The 17,298-nt window shown below is 40.3% G+C and overlaps 1 protein-coding gene across 4 annotated transcripts in view; it reads right to left on the reverse strand.

Annotated features, from left to right (window-relative positions):
- The window catches only part of ANKRD44 (ankyrin repeat domain 44), a 146,354-nt gene that overhangs the window by 37,613 nt on the left and 91,443 nt on the right, over positions 1-17,298 (reverse strand). For 2 of the 4 annotated variants that reach the window (XM_082314589.1, XM_082314587.1), the window contains exons 8-15: positions 16,560-16,772; positions 15,013-15,091; positions 11,721-11,835; positions 8,128-8,210; positions 6,721-6,784; positions 4,220-4,288; positions 3,328-3,468; positions 325-405 (exon numbers count right to left, since the gene is read on the reverse strand). In XM_082314589.1, the coding sequence (XP_082170715.1) occupies positions 325-405; positions 3,328-3,468; positions 4,220-4,288; positions 6,721-6,784; positions 8,128-8,210; positions 11,721-11,835; positions 15,013-15,091; positions 16,560-16,772 (845 nt within the window). Of the gene's footprint in view, positions 1-324; positions 409-3,327; positions 3,469-4,219; positions 4,289-6,720; positions 6,785-8,127; positions 8,211-11,720; positions 11,836-15,012; positions 15,092-16,559; positions 16,773-17,298 lie in introns of all 4 variants that reach the window. The other 2 variants (XM_082314588.1, XM_082314586.1) reach the window with 1 other exon arrangement.

Raw genomic sequence — 17,298 nt, forward strand, 5'->3', positions numbered from 1 at the left:
AAGCCATCGGCTACTTCTTTTTGCAACATACATATTCAGTGCAAAGCATTAAAATAAGTCAGTGCATGATACTAAAGAATTATTAAACTACTGAAGCAGTACATTTTCAATTAAGAAACAGCAACAAGCACAGAAACAGAAGTATTAGGGAATATGCGCACAGAGAAGAGCATAGAGCTTTTTTTCTTTAGGTGAGCCCTCATTAAAGCCAAGCATTGTGTTTAGCAGAGCAATGAACGAGCAAAAGCAGAGTGTAAACTGCAGCCCAAAGCAGTGGCATTCTCCAGAAATGGAGTCTAACTGCTTTACTAACACCAAACTTACAATGCAGCTTCTTTTTCCTTCATCTCACTGGCTCTTTCAAGTTCTTCAGCATTTTCATGGGAGTTACCTAAAATATTCTTTCTTCTTAGCATAGAGGACAGAAAAATGCAACTTATTTTCAAAATATCATACCAGTGATTTTGACGCAGTCTGCCACCCATCCCCAATCTCCTCCTCAAGGAGTTGACCTCCTCCAGCCAACAATAAGAATTATACAAGTTAAATGAGTGTACTGCATGGGTCTGCAGCTAATAAGTTTTGCAAGCTATGGAGACAACTACAACATGGTAGTTTATTGTCCTACAAGTCAATGCCAGAAAAAAAAAAACCACACACACACAAAAAAAAAACCAAAACAAAAAAATCACCAAAAAAACAGAAAATTGTGGATTCTATCAGAAACAGTTTGATCATCACTTTCTGGAATCCTTCCATTTCTCCCACAGCAATGTTGTGCGTTTTGCTTCCTTTGCAGAGAGGAACTCAGGATTACCACAGCTTGCTTCTTCCTACAGCAACCTGCTAGATCTTCTCCAGGATTTAGGATTTAGAGAAACTTCAGTCACTGATACTAAATCGGTCTATCTTGAATCTGCACTAGCTGTGTCGCTGACTCTCCTCACTTTCTTTGAAATATCTCGGCAACACTGTGTGGATCTCTTGGTCAGATTCTTTAGGTTCTTCAGAGAGCTCAACATGTCTTCATATTCCTGAACATCTGGATCATTTTTGGCACCTCTACCTCCCAGCTGGATGGATGGCAGACAGAAGACTATGATTTATGATCTTACAATCATGATCTTGTGATTATGATCTTTCTTGGCCACCAAGGCTAACACAGAATACATTTATTTACAAACTGCTTTCATCATGGATTAGTAGCTTGAAAGGTTTGTAGAAGGACAGTAGCTAATTTCAATCCCAATATAACAAGCAAATTCCAGACTGGATTCTGCACAATGCAGAACAATATATTCTTTCTTTAATATGCAATTTCCCATTTTTAATATCAAGATTTGACATTCTTCTTGTGGATGCTAGCAATAATGTGTTGTTCTCCAAACCCAGGGTCTGTCTGATGTCCGCTGACTCACAGAAAACTTTGTTATTAATAAAATAAGTCCCCTGAACACTAACATTGTAAGCTCATAGACAGTACTCACGTACTATGCTGAAGTCCTACCTGTATCTGCTTGCGGTTAACTACAAATCAGTGAGATCCCAAAATAAGATTCCCTGAACAGAATAAGCGATGATCTGGAGAAACAGTACATACTCAGAAGCTGCAATCATTTATTCAATGAAAATGCTGTTGTGATTTCCATTGCAGGAAAGGGTACTTTCCGAAGACCATAAGCAACAACAATTACCAAAACAGCTGAAGCAGTAGGGCAGCCTCACTGCACCAAGACTTCTCCCTGCTCATTAACTGCCCACATCCAAAATTAAATAATTATTAATATTCTTTGGACTGAGACTGCCTGACCTTGGGAGTTTTTTTGCTATTTAGCAGGAAAAAAAAATATGCTGACCTATAAAATCACAGACTGCAAATAGCATTTCATCTATGTAACAAGGCTTCTTCCAGAACATCTCAAACTGGAAAATTTAATGAGAAGACAGCATCACCACATCAGAATCAATTTAGGTTTGGACTATGAGGGCAAATAAAGGCCACATATTCCTGCCAATCTTCAGGATGTGACTAAAGTAAGCTTGCCTTTTTTTTTTTTTTTTTTAAATTAATGATGGAAGTAGATACATCCTTAAGTTAACCAAGAGCTTGTTTAAATGCAGGAACTTCACCTACGAAGAGCCAGAAGGTGAAAAACACACATGGAATCAAAAGCCTCAACACCTCGAGTAACAACTCACCCTGGGAAGACAGAATTAGAAACAGCCAGTGGTGAAAGCCTTCCTACAAGCCTACTCTGATTGTAATGCCAAGCACAGACCTTTGAAGATCCTGCTGCCTTCTTCCCAGCACCGTTCAGCCTTGAGGGTGATAGGGAAGACATTTTTCATATCGGTATTATCACATGATAAAGCAGCTACCAAGGCTCTGGTATAGCATACAAACCTCTACCATAAAGTTACGCTGAAGTTTTCCTGCAGTGGCTTTGAGGTGGTATTCTTCTGGGAATGAGGCAGATGTATTTTTATCAGACCTCACTACATGAGAAACCAAGAAAATAGTTCCTTAGCGTCTAAAGGAATGAGACACAGAAGCAGGGGATGACCTAAAATAAATACAGGTTGCTAACAGTTTTTATAGAGAACTAACAGGATAATAGAGTCTGTTTTATACAGTATGTTATAATGAAGAGATTGCCAAAATATGCAACTATCTGGGAGTTAGAAATTGCAGTCACTAACCACAGGATTTCTAAGTTTTGGAGCTGTTTTCCCCCTTTCTCACAAGAACAGCACTGCATTCTGCCAAAGGATATTCCCCAGGCCTCTCTCTTTTAAGTCTCTAAAAAGCAACCTTTCTGGACAGGGCGAGCATTTTTATCATCTCAGACAGTGGAGAGAGACTGACCAGTAGATCTATCTCATCTTTTCCAGAAAGTCTGTCAGAATGGCCAGATGTTTGTCTGTCACAGCAGTCCATCTGGGAAAACCTCTCCTGCTGTCTCTTGTTCCATCCCTTCTGATGGACTTGCAAAGCAGATGTAGAAAATTCTCTGAGCTTACTCTTGCGAGGAAACCGCACAGAGGAAAGCATATGACAAAATGTTGTGAAAACAGTTCAGTAGGACAGGGTGGCTGCAAAACCGTGCGTTACATCAAAGGTAAACCGTAGAGCTGAAATGCCACATCATCTGGGAATTTGGCTTATAGTCAGAGCAACGCAGTGTGGAGTTATGCATACATCCGAGACAAATTCCTTTGCTAGCGGGATCATTTTTTTGGCTCAAATGACGTAGCATCATGAGGAGAATAGAATGACACTGATTTAGCAGAACACTTTAAACAAGGAATACAAAGAGGCTTTCTTACTTTCGGTCCATGTCAGAAGCAGCAGCATAGTGCAAAGGGGTGCGTCCCCAGTCATCTGTTTCATTAATATTGGCTCCTGTTGTCACCAGTGTCTCAATACAGTGGAAATGACAATTTGCAGCTGCATAGTGCAAAGGTGTCCTGGAACATAAGTGACAATTTGTTACCTCATATTCCAATATGCACCACCGAGGATAACAACAAATCTTAATTGCCACATTCCTACAGATTTCCAGCAGTCAATGTCGGTGCCTTATGCTCTTGTGATGAAATGCAAAGTTATGCAAATTTAACAAAATATCGTGTTAATAGGAACTTTTGGTGCTCCTACGAAGCCTAATAGGATACAGATCCTCAATCTCTGTCTTGCAAACAACCTATTCCCAGTGACAGCCGCTGCTGTTGCTCTGCATACATGCTACTTTCTTCCAGTTGGGAGGCAGAGCAAAGCACGGTATCCCTCACAGCATCTTATTTAGCTGGCATAGCAACACTCATAGCAACACTTCATATGGGGGGAAAAAAACCTCTAGGAAGCACGTCAAATAGCAGCAATCCTCCCATCATAACCCAGGTGCTGTCTCGGGCACACAAGCACAAGAATTTAAGCAATAATAGAAGCAATAAGGAAAAAAAATAAACCTGTGATATTTTTAAAATAGAAAACTCAAGAGGGTGGGATGGCTTTTATGTCTTTAATGAAGTCTGCACCTGTCTGTCTGGCATATAACTGCAGCAGCAAGAGTTCTGCAGGGAAGGCCAAACTCCTACTTTATTTTACTGTCATTTTTCATAGAACATATGATTTCCAGACAGACATGGTCTTTCTTCCTTGCCTGTTAGATTCTCTTTCTTTTTTTTCTTTTTTAAATGAGCTTCATAGTTTACCTACCTCCCACATTTGTCCTTCTTATTAAAATCAGCTCCACTGCTTTGCAAGAGTTTTATACATTCAACATTACTGGAAAGAGAAGTAAAGAAAATAAAACATGAACAAAACAGAAGTTTACATCTGTGTTGCCCCCTGCTCCCAAAAAGGAAAAAGTTACTCTAACAATTTTTGTATTATTTGCAGTGCAAAAACAGGGTACAGCCAACTACAACATGAAATTCAATCACACAGAAAATGAAGCTTTAAAAAACTATTTCCTTTTTTTCTAGAAAACCTCAAACTTCTCTTCTGCAGAAGAAAAAAAAATAATTTTCCGAAGACAGCAGAGTAAATGTGATCTGAATTCAGTGTGTTTGGAGATTTTCAATGGGAGCTGTACTCTAATGCTTCCCACACGGAACTGGTATTTTATAAGAGAATTTTAAAAGAAAGTTGTTGCTAGCTTATAAAATGCCAGTCTAATAATGAAGAGGTGACATTTAACGAAATCCACCCCCGTTCAGCAAAGCATTCAACAGTAAGCACTTTGCTCAAATCCTGTTTACTTTGTGAGATTTAATCACAGGAGTTACTTTTATTCTCATATGATTTGTTGACTATTGATAGATTTAAGCACATCTCTAAGTGCTTTGTTGAATAAGGGGCACAGCTATTTAAAGTGATTGTCACATCAATATTGCATTTATATAAGGGGATGAGCAGGGCTCCATCGCTTTGTATGTGTTGAAAGAATTCACCACATCACAGATGCTGCTTCACCTTGTTTAAAGCCAGGTGATTTTTAATAGAAAATAAAACAGCTGAATTCTCACATCTTTTGTAATTCAAGAGAAATGTATGACTCCAAGCCAGAAAATGACTTAAACAAGCACAGCACTTTCCAAGACTCCTTGTCATTCACAGTGGCAATAAATCATTTGTGTTCACAATCAGATGAGCAGGCCCTTGAAGTATGTTATTTTTCTAGTACCCCTGCATGTCTCAGGAAAAAACCTAATGCCTTTTGTATAGCTCCAGCTCCAGGAAAAAAAAAAAAAAAAAAAAAGACTGGATGCAATATGTTGGCGTATGTTCATCCCTACTCTAAATTGCTATTGCATAAAATAGCTACATAACACTTGCCACAACATACTAAAAATAAAAACACTTGTTAGTGATGACAATTGTAGTAAACCACTGGAAAAATATGGTTTGTTTTCATAAGCCACTTTTGCTTCTTATGAAGCCTCTCCTTCTCTTTAGGGCTTCCAGGTTGTTTTTATTATTCTTCTGGGGTGCAGCCTTATCAAAGAGGTACCATTTGACCTATACTATAATAATCTCCATCCAAGCAACAGTCAAACCTCCTCTATTAATATGAGACAAATATCAAGAAGAATAATATCATAAGAATAATAAAACACTATTTGCATCAATTTTATTAGTTTTTTGTAATAACAAATACTTTATGATATACATTTTGGTCCACCGAGAAGAAAAAACAACTTCCAGAAAGAGTGCCAAGTATTCACTGTGGATGACCATTTCTGCTTGCTTATAGAGAATCCAAGCTGGGTTCTAGCCAAGGCTCCATTTCAGCTGTTTTCTGAGCCATAAAGTCCTCAACAGAAGAGTCAAAATTCAATGCTTGCCAAATGTTTTGTCCTTTTGCTAGGTTAACTTCACAGCACTTCACTGACAATTATTTGGAAGTATTTAAACTAACTGGATGCTACATCTACAACTCAAACTGACATACTTCAGTATTCATTTGTTTCCATTTCTGACCTCCCAGCACATATCAGGAATGCATCACCCTGAGAGAACAACAGTCTTTTGACTTTCTAATTTGGAGGTTGGGGGTTGTTTGTTTGTTTTGGGGTTGTTTATTTGTTGTTGTTTTGGTTTGTTCTTTTTTCTTTTAGAAACTTTTAAACTTGCACCTGAAAAATGGGAAAGAGGGAGATGAACTGCATTTGGACTCCAGGGTTGCAATCTGATGGGTACTGTTGCATAGTTGCATTTTTGGACAAGGACACAGTCCAAAGGTGGAGGCCAGGAAGAACTCCCCCACCAGCAGCATCCCAGGAGCCACAGCTCCTTCTCCTCACTCGCTTTGCCCTAGGAACTGATGATTTCCTGCTGACTGCTGGTCTTCAGTGACTGTCGTGGCCAACAGACAGACCTGGGTGAGTATGCAGCACCCCCACCCAAAGCTGAAGCAGTCTTCACAGGGGCATGGAAAGGAAGAGGTTTACTCTATGCCTGAAACCCATGCTTCAAAGCACAACCTGGCTGTCTGTGGCAGAGGGAATCAGACCACCTCCTTTACTTTGCAAGCAACCCCACATGAGGGTAGTGGGAAAAGACAGCCTCAAGTGACCAAAATTTGACATCAGACCGTTTTGCGTCCCTTGCACCGCAATAAATTCCTCTGTGGATGGCATAGTCAAGTTGGCTGGCACCAAATCTGCAACCAAGCCACAAAATAACTTACAACAGCTACAGTCACAGCTACTCACCCTCCTGCAGCGGCAGCGTGGAGGCACGTTCTTCCAAAACTATCAGGGGTGTCTATTTCAAAGCCTGCAGACAGCACGTGCTCATTACTAAACAAGGACACTATGCTATACTTTTGTCCTAGTTAAACCACAAGAAACATTGCAGAGACAGAAAAATCAGTTAGTTGGAAAAAAACAGAAAGCAAGCAACTACAGTCAGAAAGAGGTTGTCACGGGAACGGCGAGCGGCTGCTCCCGTTTGGCAGCTCTATAAAAAGAGCTGCAAACTTGATGAGCATCTATTTCCGCATCCAGCTCTGCGCCACATCCCTATTTAAAACCATGTGACAGGCATTTGTGAGGCAGATACTTATCAAGAGGACTGCGACAGCAGGACATGAAGACAGAAAACACGAAGAAATGAGGAAAAACCACAGAGTCAGCCTGAACATGAAACGGGGCCATTTTTATTGCGTGTGGTTTTCAGGTTGGAAAGAGGCTTTCAGGAGCATGCAGGGATATTCATCAAGACGCACAAGGCCAAAGATATAAGACTAACAGTATTAACTCTGGTCACCTGGAGCTTTTTTTTTTCCTTCCTGATCTAGTGGTCAAGGCCAGAGCGTACCAAGGTTTAACGTAACGGGGTATGTAAGTGCCATTTGTCACACTTTTTTTTTTATATCCTACAGGACTCAAGTTTAGGGAAAAAAAGTAGGAGATTTTACGTGTTAAGCAATGAAGCAATTTTCTAGAAAAAGCATATGATCTGCCTTGTGTTTTTTTAACTCATGGGAACTCTTGCCTGGAAAAAAAGAATTTGGGATTTGGCACCTGATTACTGCCTCTTTTGAAACAGTTGCGTCAGCAAACTCCTGCTCCTTCTGCTTTGGGCTCTGGTGAGGATCCTGAGATTGCTCTCTTGACACTACACTTTCACTCATTTCCCCTCTCGTGCCCACAGAGCTTTGGCCAGCCTAACTCCTTTACTTTGGCTGGATTCAGAAACACACTTCAGCTGCATCTAAAATATACCATTGTCAGTGAGATGTAAATCCCTGCGCCAGTGCAGGCCCCAAGGAGATAATTTCCTGAATTATTCCTTTGGTGGGGGGAACCCAACGCAAAATGGCGTCTCACATTCCTACAGTTTGGAAAAGGGTCCTTAATTTCCTCCCTTTTCCCGGTGAATTATCCTAAACTCTCTGAACCTGCCAGGAGGAAAGGGCTTTGGGCATGAACAATATAGGAAGTACCAGCACGCCGTTAGGAAAGCCTCGCACGCTCCCGTACGCCACACCACACAGCCGAACGCGGCAGCGCAGGAAGTCTTTCGTTGGAACAATTCACAACAAAGAGTATAAAGGGGCCGTAAGCAGCGGAGACACACACTACTCGAGCTCCACAGACACTGCGGGATTTACTTACCCGATGACAACAATTTCCTGCAGCAGTCTGAGTGAGCATTCAGCGCTGCTAAGTGTAAAGGGAACATGTTGTGGATCCCACACCTGAAAGGCACAACAGCCTCATTACACAGAGTCATGTGAAAATGCAGGTTGCATACAGACACAACACATCAAAAGCTCCTTCCACAAAGGCAGCGTTTTTTATCCTTTTCGAGGAAGATTCTTCCTGCTGTGTTAGTTTTATCTGTATTTCCTTACCAGCCTTCTTGGGAGTTAAAAATATTCTGATATAGCAAAATCTTGGCATTACACTTTGAACAGAATGTGGCAGGAAGGTTTCTAAAAATTCAAGGCGAAAGCCAAGGTAAGGGAGGAAGCAAGAGAGCAGATATTACTTGGAGTCAATTTCCCGGTGTAGGATGCACAAATTTCTGCATCAGCTACACATACTGCAACTGCCATTCTGAGGTAAAAGTAAATGCCAAAATCTTCTCAATGTTATTTCTGAAACCCATTTTTCCTGCAGTTAACATCCTTTGGATAACTCTCATGTAGGTTTTCAAAGCCTCCCCCCTTCTTCCCTCTCTCTCTCCCATGGGGGCTGGGGTAGCTGATGACTCTTCTTCACACTTTCCTTTAGGCTGCTGTGACACTTACATTTTTCTTCCCACATCCAAAGAACTAAACATCTAACTTTCCTATTTGCTCCAGCTACTCTCCTCGCACTCCCTTTCACTTCCCCCCTCCTTTAACACAGGACCCTCTTTTCAATTACACTCTAAACTTCTCAGAGCAGACATACTGGGAGGGGGCGGGGGGGAAGGTAGCCACCTATCATTAGGCTAAATCTCTATCAGGCAACCATGTAGCTTTTAAACAAGCTGAGCACACAGCAGCTTTTATTAGCATCAGCAAATCATCCCAGTTCAGGCCCTAAGCATGCCGCTGTTCACTGTCTTAGACGACTTTTGGACTTGGACATCTCGGCTTCTATCATCTAGTATTGTTTTATGAAAAGCACATAAAGTGCACATAAACATGGAGCCTCTGAAACCAACTATCTCAACAAGATTATCATCTACTGCCTGCTTCAGCAGATATATTTTTGAAAAATGACAAACTCTTGAACAATAGCAGATGGATTCATATCTGCCTTTCATTTCTGCAAGACAATTGGTGGATGGGGGAAGAGGATTTCAGATACGGACTCGAAGACAAAGGAACTCGTCTTTCTGCAAGACTCACCATAAATCATAATCACTTATGAAGCTTTAGACAAAAATGAATGTGGATGTTTATAAAGATATCTTGCTCTCCTCCAACATTTGATACATATATGTATTTAACTAATGTTGGTTTGTTTTTTAAAAACTTGTTCTTTCCAGAATCCACAGGCCCATCCTTCCTCAGTCTTCGCATTAAATGTGTCCTCCTTGCTGCTTCACTACACTAAGGAGTGACTTGTGGTGCTGTACAAATTTTAATTTTGTTAGTGTCAGCGTATACATCTTGGAGTAAATCTATTAAAAGATGATCTGACAGCCTGTTCTTTGAAGGAAACAGCACAAGCTCCACCAAGCTGCTGCATCTGTATAAACAGGTTGCATTTTTTAGCTGCGGATTCATTTATTTAAGCTAACACTGGACATTCTGTATTGCTGTGCTTCTTCCTACACCCATTTCCCTCTATCTCCTCCTCCACCTAGTTATCTAAAGCAATATTTTTTTTCTTTTAGGTCAAGACTTCCACCCAGCACATGTTTTGGCTGGTTTCCATCGAAATACACTATCTGCACATCTGCTAACCAGTGTCACACTTCTATAGCGCTGTTGACACTGGTTGCTCCCATCACTTACACACTTTCCCCTTTAAATGCAGTTGCCTCAAAGACTGACCAAGCTGTCCGCAGTTGTTGCTAACAACGCTGCAGAATTTTCTTTTCAAAGCCAGTTCGGGGAGCTCAGCCAGAGTTATTTACATGCAGCACATATGAAAGCCCATTCCCAGCATTTCAGTGCTCCTTGTTTAGCACAGAAAGTATCATCGTTTGGGTCTGCCTGGTATCTCTGAGCCAACTTCTTAATTCACTTATTTCTGCTGCTGGAAAAAGTACTTTATTCGATCAATGTTCCAGTCACCCAAGTGTGAAATAGAAATTTCTAACTGGATAACCCTGATTCCAAGAGTGGGCACTGCATCTCATTTTCCCTTTAAAACTCAGGATAAGAGACAGACAGAGACTCACTGTATTGGAGAAAGAGCTAGGAAAAATACACATCTATTTAGACACCAAGATCTTCATGTTGGTTATGTTAATAAAATCCAGTGACGTTAGCTGCAGCCTGTGGAATTTCATTATCCATGCCAATTGAAGATGCACTCCACCTCATGAGTTTGCATGGCAACAGTCGTACTTGATAAAGGAATATGGGCAAATGTGCCACTTTCTTAAACGTTGTCAAGCAGACAAACAAAATACTGAGAGCTGCAAGTATCTTTAAAATTAAAACCAGCTCATTTGCATCTGAAAGCAGGTTTTCCTTAGTAGGTAAGTCAAGAGAAGTCACTGATTTCTATGGTAGGTTCTAGGTAGAAGACTCTTAAATTATATTTCCGAGACATGTGGAGGTAATTGCCAAAAACTTACATTAATGAAATCAGATGCTGCTATTAAACACCTGGTACAGATATCCCTCGTAGCATTGCATTACTCTGGTCTTACACCCCTTTGTTTACCTTCAGGTTTGCTATTTTCTTTTGACAGACCATAAGCACCTGAACATAACTAACCAATACTCAAGTACTCTTAAAAATCAACCACCTACCAATATTTCAGTTGACATATCATATTGTGGGTGCAGTCTTGACACATGTGCAAGAGAAAAAAAAAATTGAAGCAGAAAGCACTAACAACTTTTAGAAATGTGTCTAATTTCATCTACTTGTCCTTCTATTCAAAAAAGACTCCCAAACTCACGAATCAGATAAAAGCAGTCCTATTATTTCAGCCACCTGAGAATCAGAAATCATGCAACCATCAAGACAGGCTCTAGTTATATTGAGATCAGAAATACTTAGTAACATCTGCTTTGCAATACTGCATTTCTATTGATTATCCTACGTCATACCACAAGATAGAAGACAAAAGAATAATCACCATGTATGACAGGCCACTAAACATTGGGCTAATTTAGATACTAAGGAATATGCACACAATTCCCTTCGAAGGCATCTGAATTTTTTTCAATTACATTTCCTATACAAACTCATTGCTACAGACTTTCTGGAATAACTGTGATCAAGATGCACTTTATGTACATATGTATTTCATAAACATTATATACCACTGTGCCACATCAATGCTTTAGGAAAAAGCAGTACTTGTACTACTTGTAACCACATAACTGGGCACAACAGGAACTTAGCAGGGCTTCCTTCCCCTCCACACTTCCCAAGTGTTCATATTTTAGCCTCATGTCACCCCCTGAAGTACGGTACACTTATGCTTATCCATTTTAATCTTCACACTTCAGAACCTGAGGAGTAACTGTGTTCCCAGGCATCAGACATAACACTTGATCATTAGAAACAGCTCCACTTCAGCCACCTACTTGGCAGTATCAGCTCCGCTGGTTATGAGGGTGTTAATCAAAAGCTCATGTCCATATCTTGCAGCCACATGCAGGGGGGTGTTACCATCCTTATCAACACAGTCGATTTCCCCTCCTGCAAAAGACATTTTCATGCAGTTTAACACTAAAAGATTAAGTATGAACCAGTGACCACAAACATTATTTCTCTCTAGCGAATGCAGCATAACCAGTCCAGCCACAGACACTAAATTTCAGAGACCAAGAACCAGCACAGAGCAAGCTGTCAGCACTGGTACCAAACATGGTCTGGCAGCAGCATTTTCACCTCCCTCTCCAACTGCAGTGGTGGGGAAAAATGGTGGGAAACAGGTGAACAGGATGACATACAACAGTCAAGTACATGATTCAGACTTGCCACTCATCTAAAGGTACAAATGGATGCCTCAAATTAAACTAACAGAATAAACCGCTGAAACTATGCCCTCATTCGTAAAGGCATTGCCACTCAACCTTACCTGTAAGACCACAATGTTAAACAGAGTTCGTTCAAGAGGCCAGCAGGAACGCACTGCAAACAACAAGCGTGTTGTGTGCCTTCTCTATGTCTTACCAAAGAACAACCAAACAGCACTTAAGTAGAACTTTTCCTGTTGTGATTTAAGCCTGTCATCTTGTGTTTTATCCTCACAAGCAAGAAAAATAGACTATTTCTTTCTGTTCTGCTGCAGCTTTTGACCCATGCAAAGATTGCTATCAAGTCCTTGTTTTCTTTTTGGACCAAGGAACTGTGGTTTCTTCAGTTTCTCCTGGTAGGTCAGGTTTGCTGCACTCCAACTATTCTCATCCTTCCCCCAGTCCTCTCCAGCTGGCCCACATCCTTCTGGAAGTAAAATGTCAAAAGCCAGAAACAGCACTACAGCTGACGTCTCCCAACGCTGAGCTGAGCAAAAGGATTACGTCTTGCCTGCTGCCTATGCCCTTGTCTGTACACTCCTGTACATTGTACAGCACCATGTACATTGTTGATGCTTTTTTTTTAAGCACCACGACACTGTTGATTTGTGATCAACAAGCTTCTGATCCTCTATAAGCCCCAGATTCTTTCTTGAGGAACCACCACCCACCCGGCTGTTGCCATTCTGAACTTGTCCAACTGATACTCCTGCCTGGGGGGCATCTTTCCTTTGCTTCACTTGCATTATAACTTCTGTCTCCAATTTTACAGGATCATTTTCCATTCTGACTCCACCTTCTGCCAAACTAGCAGTCTTTCCCAACTTCACGTTTTCTCCAAATGTTAAAAGCACATTTTCTATTCCACTATCCAAGTTATTAGTGAAAATACTGGATAGCTCCAGACCCAGGAGGGAAACCGAAACCCCCCTCACTACACCTTCCATTTCAACAACAATCCATTTATTATGAATCTCCGAGTGTAAGCTTTTCAACTAGTTAGGCACCAACACTGTAATATTTTAATACTCTGCTAGTTTGCTGTGCGAATACTTTATGAAAGCATGTAAAAAGTCTTGCTAACATCAGGATATGGTAGTATTTACTGCATGTCCACTATTCACAGGAGATAACAGGCCATAACTGCAACAAGACAAGTTCTAGTAAAGCACTATACAGCATTTTCTAATGGTAAATAAAGGTCAGTGAAATGCTGGAACAGGTTCCCTGGGGTGGAGGCTCCACCGGTGGCGGTCTCCATGAACATTACCTGCCCACAGAAAAGTCAGAGGACTGTGCTGTGTTCACAAAGCCTACTACTCTGCTATAGAAGAGAATTATGATGTTTCAGCATCTTTTACTCTTGAGAAATCTACTCCTCCCTAAGTGTTTATAAACAGTTTGTTCATTCACTCTTTTCAGAATTTTTGTCTGACCTATGTAAAATTCTCCAGCTTTTCTTTTTCCCCATTTTTAAAGATAGGTATCACATTTGCAATTTTCCAATTTTAAGGTAATCCATTCTTCCTCTACAAGTTGCTAGAGACAGCAGCCAGAAATTGAGACATTTTTAGCCAATTCATTAAGTACTGCAGAATGAAACTCCATTTCTTTAAATCATTGAAATGTCTCTCTTCCACAATATCCCATGGCAATAACGCATAAAGTCACTTGCAATCAGATCTTCGTACAACACTAAAATTAGAGGGGCAGCAAATGAAGAAAAAAAAAAGCGAAACCCAAGTAACTTGAAGAAGAGTAGAGAGGCGTGAAGGACAGACAAAGAACTGCCAGTCCTTTCACACACAAATCCAACAGAGAGCAAACAACAACTGTAAGTCAGAGAGCATATTTGACTAAACGACTAAAAATTGCATTAAAGCACAGTTTCTTCCAGTTTGCCCAAACTCCTTTTATTACTGTTTTATTTATCCAAGAAGAGATATGACAACAATTTGCACGATGACTTGAAAGAAGCATGATGTACTGAAGACCTCCATTTTAAAATACAATCTTGTGTAGATATAAGTGTCGTTACGTTTACAGCATAACTGTTCGGCCACCTTCAACATCTCACACTTAAATTCCAAGTTTGGGATTTTGGAAAACAAACAAAAAACCAACCAACCAACCAACAAACCCCAGATCTTCCTGTCTGGTATAGTGGCCAAAGCTGGGAAGCATAAGTAAACAATCAGTAACAGCAACCTCTGTCAATTGGAAACAGGCCTCTGCCAGATCTCCAACAATAATATTTGTTATACTGTATAGTATTCTTGGACAAAAGAGATACCTGATAAATGACCGATAATCAGGAATCCCGGCTATGCCAGAACAAACAAGGTGGCACGGGTCCACCCTGCTGAGTATTTATTCAACACTTAATGAAGACAGTGGCGAGGGGTGGAACTAAGGGAGGTGTGGGAAGTACAGCTGCTGAGTGGAGCGTAGAGAAAATGGTCTAAGCTTTAAGAACACCAGGGCTCCCAAGGGAGGACAACTAGAAACTTTCTTTTTTTAGTTTTTAAATAATTTGAGAAAGACAGTTGTGTCTGCTTCTCAGCAGAAAAAAGACCTAAATACATGTTTGAACTCTTGTTTTCAGGTTAAGAATCACAACAGATCAGCTGGACCACCGTCAGCTGGAAGAATATGGGATTTCGTTCACAACCAAAATCTCAACTTGTGATGACATGCTGGAATGAGAGCTGTCAGTGCAGCTCAAAGCCAGAAGTTGATGGACAGATGAGCAGCTCTCAGAACAGTCCTTTGGCACTCTGGGTCAGAACAACTAAAAATTGCAACCTTGGAAATGCCTAATCTTTTCGCGAGTTGTTAAACAGGCATAGAAACTCACCGTTCTGAATGAGGGTCTGCGACCGTGTGAACCTCCCATGGACAGCTGTCATGTGCAGCGGGCTCTTCCCATCCTTACTCTAACAGAAACAAAACAAAAGCAACCATTCAGCATATAAAGCAGTGGTAACCATTTGAAGTCTCTCAGCTCAACATCCTACAGCTATTCTTCAGATAAAACCTCCACTAACTTCAAAAGTCTGTCGGACTGAATCTATTCATGATGGTAAATGCAGAAGGTATAAGCATACAAGTAAAACAGTTCCTCATCAATGAGTAGGAAATGGGCTGGAGTGGAGCCTGTCTTTACGGCCTGGCTGTATACAACACCTGCTAGAAACCTACAGACATATGACATATTATTCATTAATATTATTTTTAAGTAACATTTCCCATTCAGTCATTATTTCCCTTAACCCTTGCAACGAGGGGAATAAAGAAAAGCAAAGGAACTATAAAGCTAAGTAGGAGCAGTCTCCAAGAGATTCAAGAACTATATCCTGTGTATCAATCTGCATTTTATAGATACATTCCAGAATAAAAGCCATTATATTAACAAGTTTGTGCTAATAAATTTCCACGTAATCAAAAATAGGATGTCTACGAAAGACAATTAGAAAACAGGGAAGGCATATGAAAGGAAAGGTACAATAAGTAGAGGTCAATGTTTTGGGTTCTAGAGAAAGAAACTGAGATTGAGGAAGCCGAGGAGCTGCGAAAATAGCAAGGGAAGGGTTCCAGCCTCACTACTCCCATCACTTCATGTTTACTGGGATGGGGTTTTGCATTCATTGGCAAGCACAATCCTTAATTTCATTTTAATAATTCTGAGTTTAAATAGCGTGCTGACTATTCACTGATCTCAAGGGACTTGCTAGAGGTGTTAAACGCTAGGAGACCAGTTTTACAGATGGGAAACTGAAATACAGAGAGTTTAAAGTAAAGCAGTCAAAATCCTATATAAACTCAGAGATCTCAAGTCTTCTAGTACCTATACCAGTACCCTCCGTTGGATAACAGCAAGTCCCTTTCAGCTTCATCAAGATGTATCAATTGTATCTCAAGAGCATTCAGATATCCTAAACAGAATCAGACTTTGTAAACTCAGTCTCTAAAATAGGTAAATAAATAACCTGCAGTTCTTAATTCCCCAGTAAAGTCAAAAGGAAATTTTTAGAATCAGGTTTAATTAAATCCGTATTGTAGGGGGAAGAAAAACACCAGAGAGGAATAGTTCCTTGACCTACCACCACTCCCTGAGATGACATTTTGACAGAGCTCCTGGGACTGTATTTTAGTAGTGGTTCATGCCTTCAGGAGAGTGGCTGGCCTAGAGTTTAAAGCTGTCATTATATTTATCAAGGCACTGAGAGCTCCTCTGCTGGAAAGTAATCTCATCCAAACAGTTTAGTGATCAAACATTCTCAGCATCGCTCTACTTCTATCAAGGATTTAAAGCCATGCGGTACTCGTTATTATAGTTTCCAGTCTCCTGAGGTGTGCCAAATAGGATAAAGTAAAACTGAAGTGCTGCAACGCAAGTTTTACCTGAATGTTAACATCTGCCCCATTATTCACTAGTAGTTCAAGACACAGTGCTCCATGAGTGGAGGCAGCAGCAAAATGCAAGGGAGTGAATCCATTATTATTAGGCTGATTTACATTAGCACCATAGTCAATCAGCTCATTAACAACAGAATCCTGACCATTGTAACAGGCAATGTGAAGTGCGGTATTTCCATAGATGTTCATTTCATCAATCTAAAATGAGACAAGGAGACATAGTTAAAATTACAGACATCAGCTTACCATTTTACATAATGCATCACGTACTGCAAATGGAAATAGCTGGAGGCTTTAACTGTCATAGGGCATATTTCTCACCAGCAAATTTCATTGACAAAAATATACTCCCAGAGAGTTTAATTTGGAATGCTTTACCTTTACTATTATTAACTTTTTATCCTACTGGCAATTTCTAAAAGCCAGTATGAAGCTTAAAGCTGACAGCAGGACTATGTAATGATGATGATGACAAAAGTCCTAACAAGCTGGAAAGCTTTTACATATAAGTGGGAAAGTAGCATAAATAAAAAGCTTATAATCTTTATTAAAAAAAAATTAAAACACCAACTATTGAATTTTTGTGAACAGAATCAGGCTTAAGAGCTCTTTCCACAGATTTCTTCTGGGAAGGGAGTGAAGGTATCTGAGTGAAGGGAAGGTGAAACTGCAGAGCCATTTACACTTCAATAAGAAAGCACTTTCAGTAGCTCAGTATTATAAA

The sequence above is a fragment of the Platalea leucorodia genome (genome assembly GCF_965183815.1).
Source record: "Platalea leucorodia genome assembly, chromosome: 5".
In the NCBI taxonomy this organism is placed as follows: domain Eukaryota; kingdom Metazoa; phylum Chordata; class Aves; order Pelecaniformes; family Threskiornithidae; genus Platalea; species Platalea leucorodia.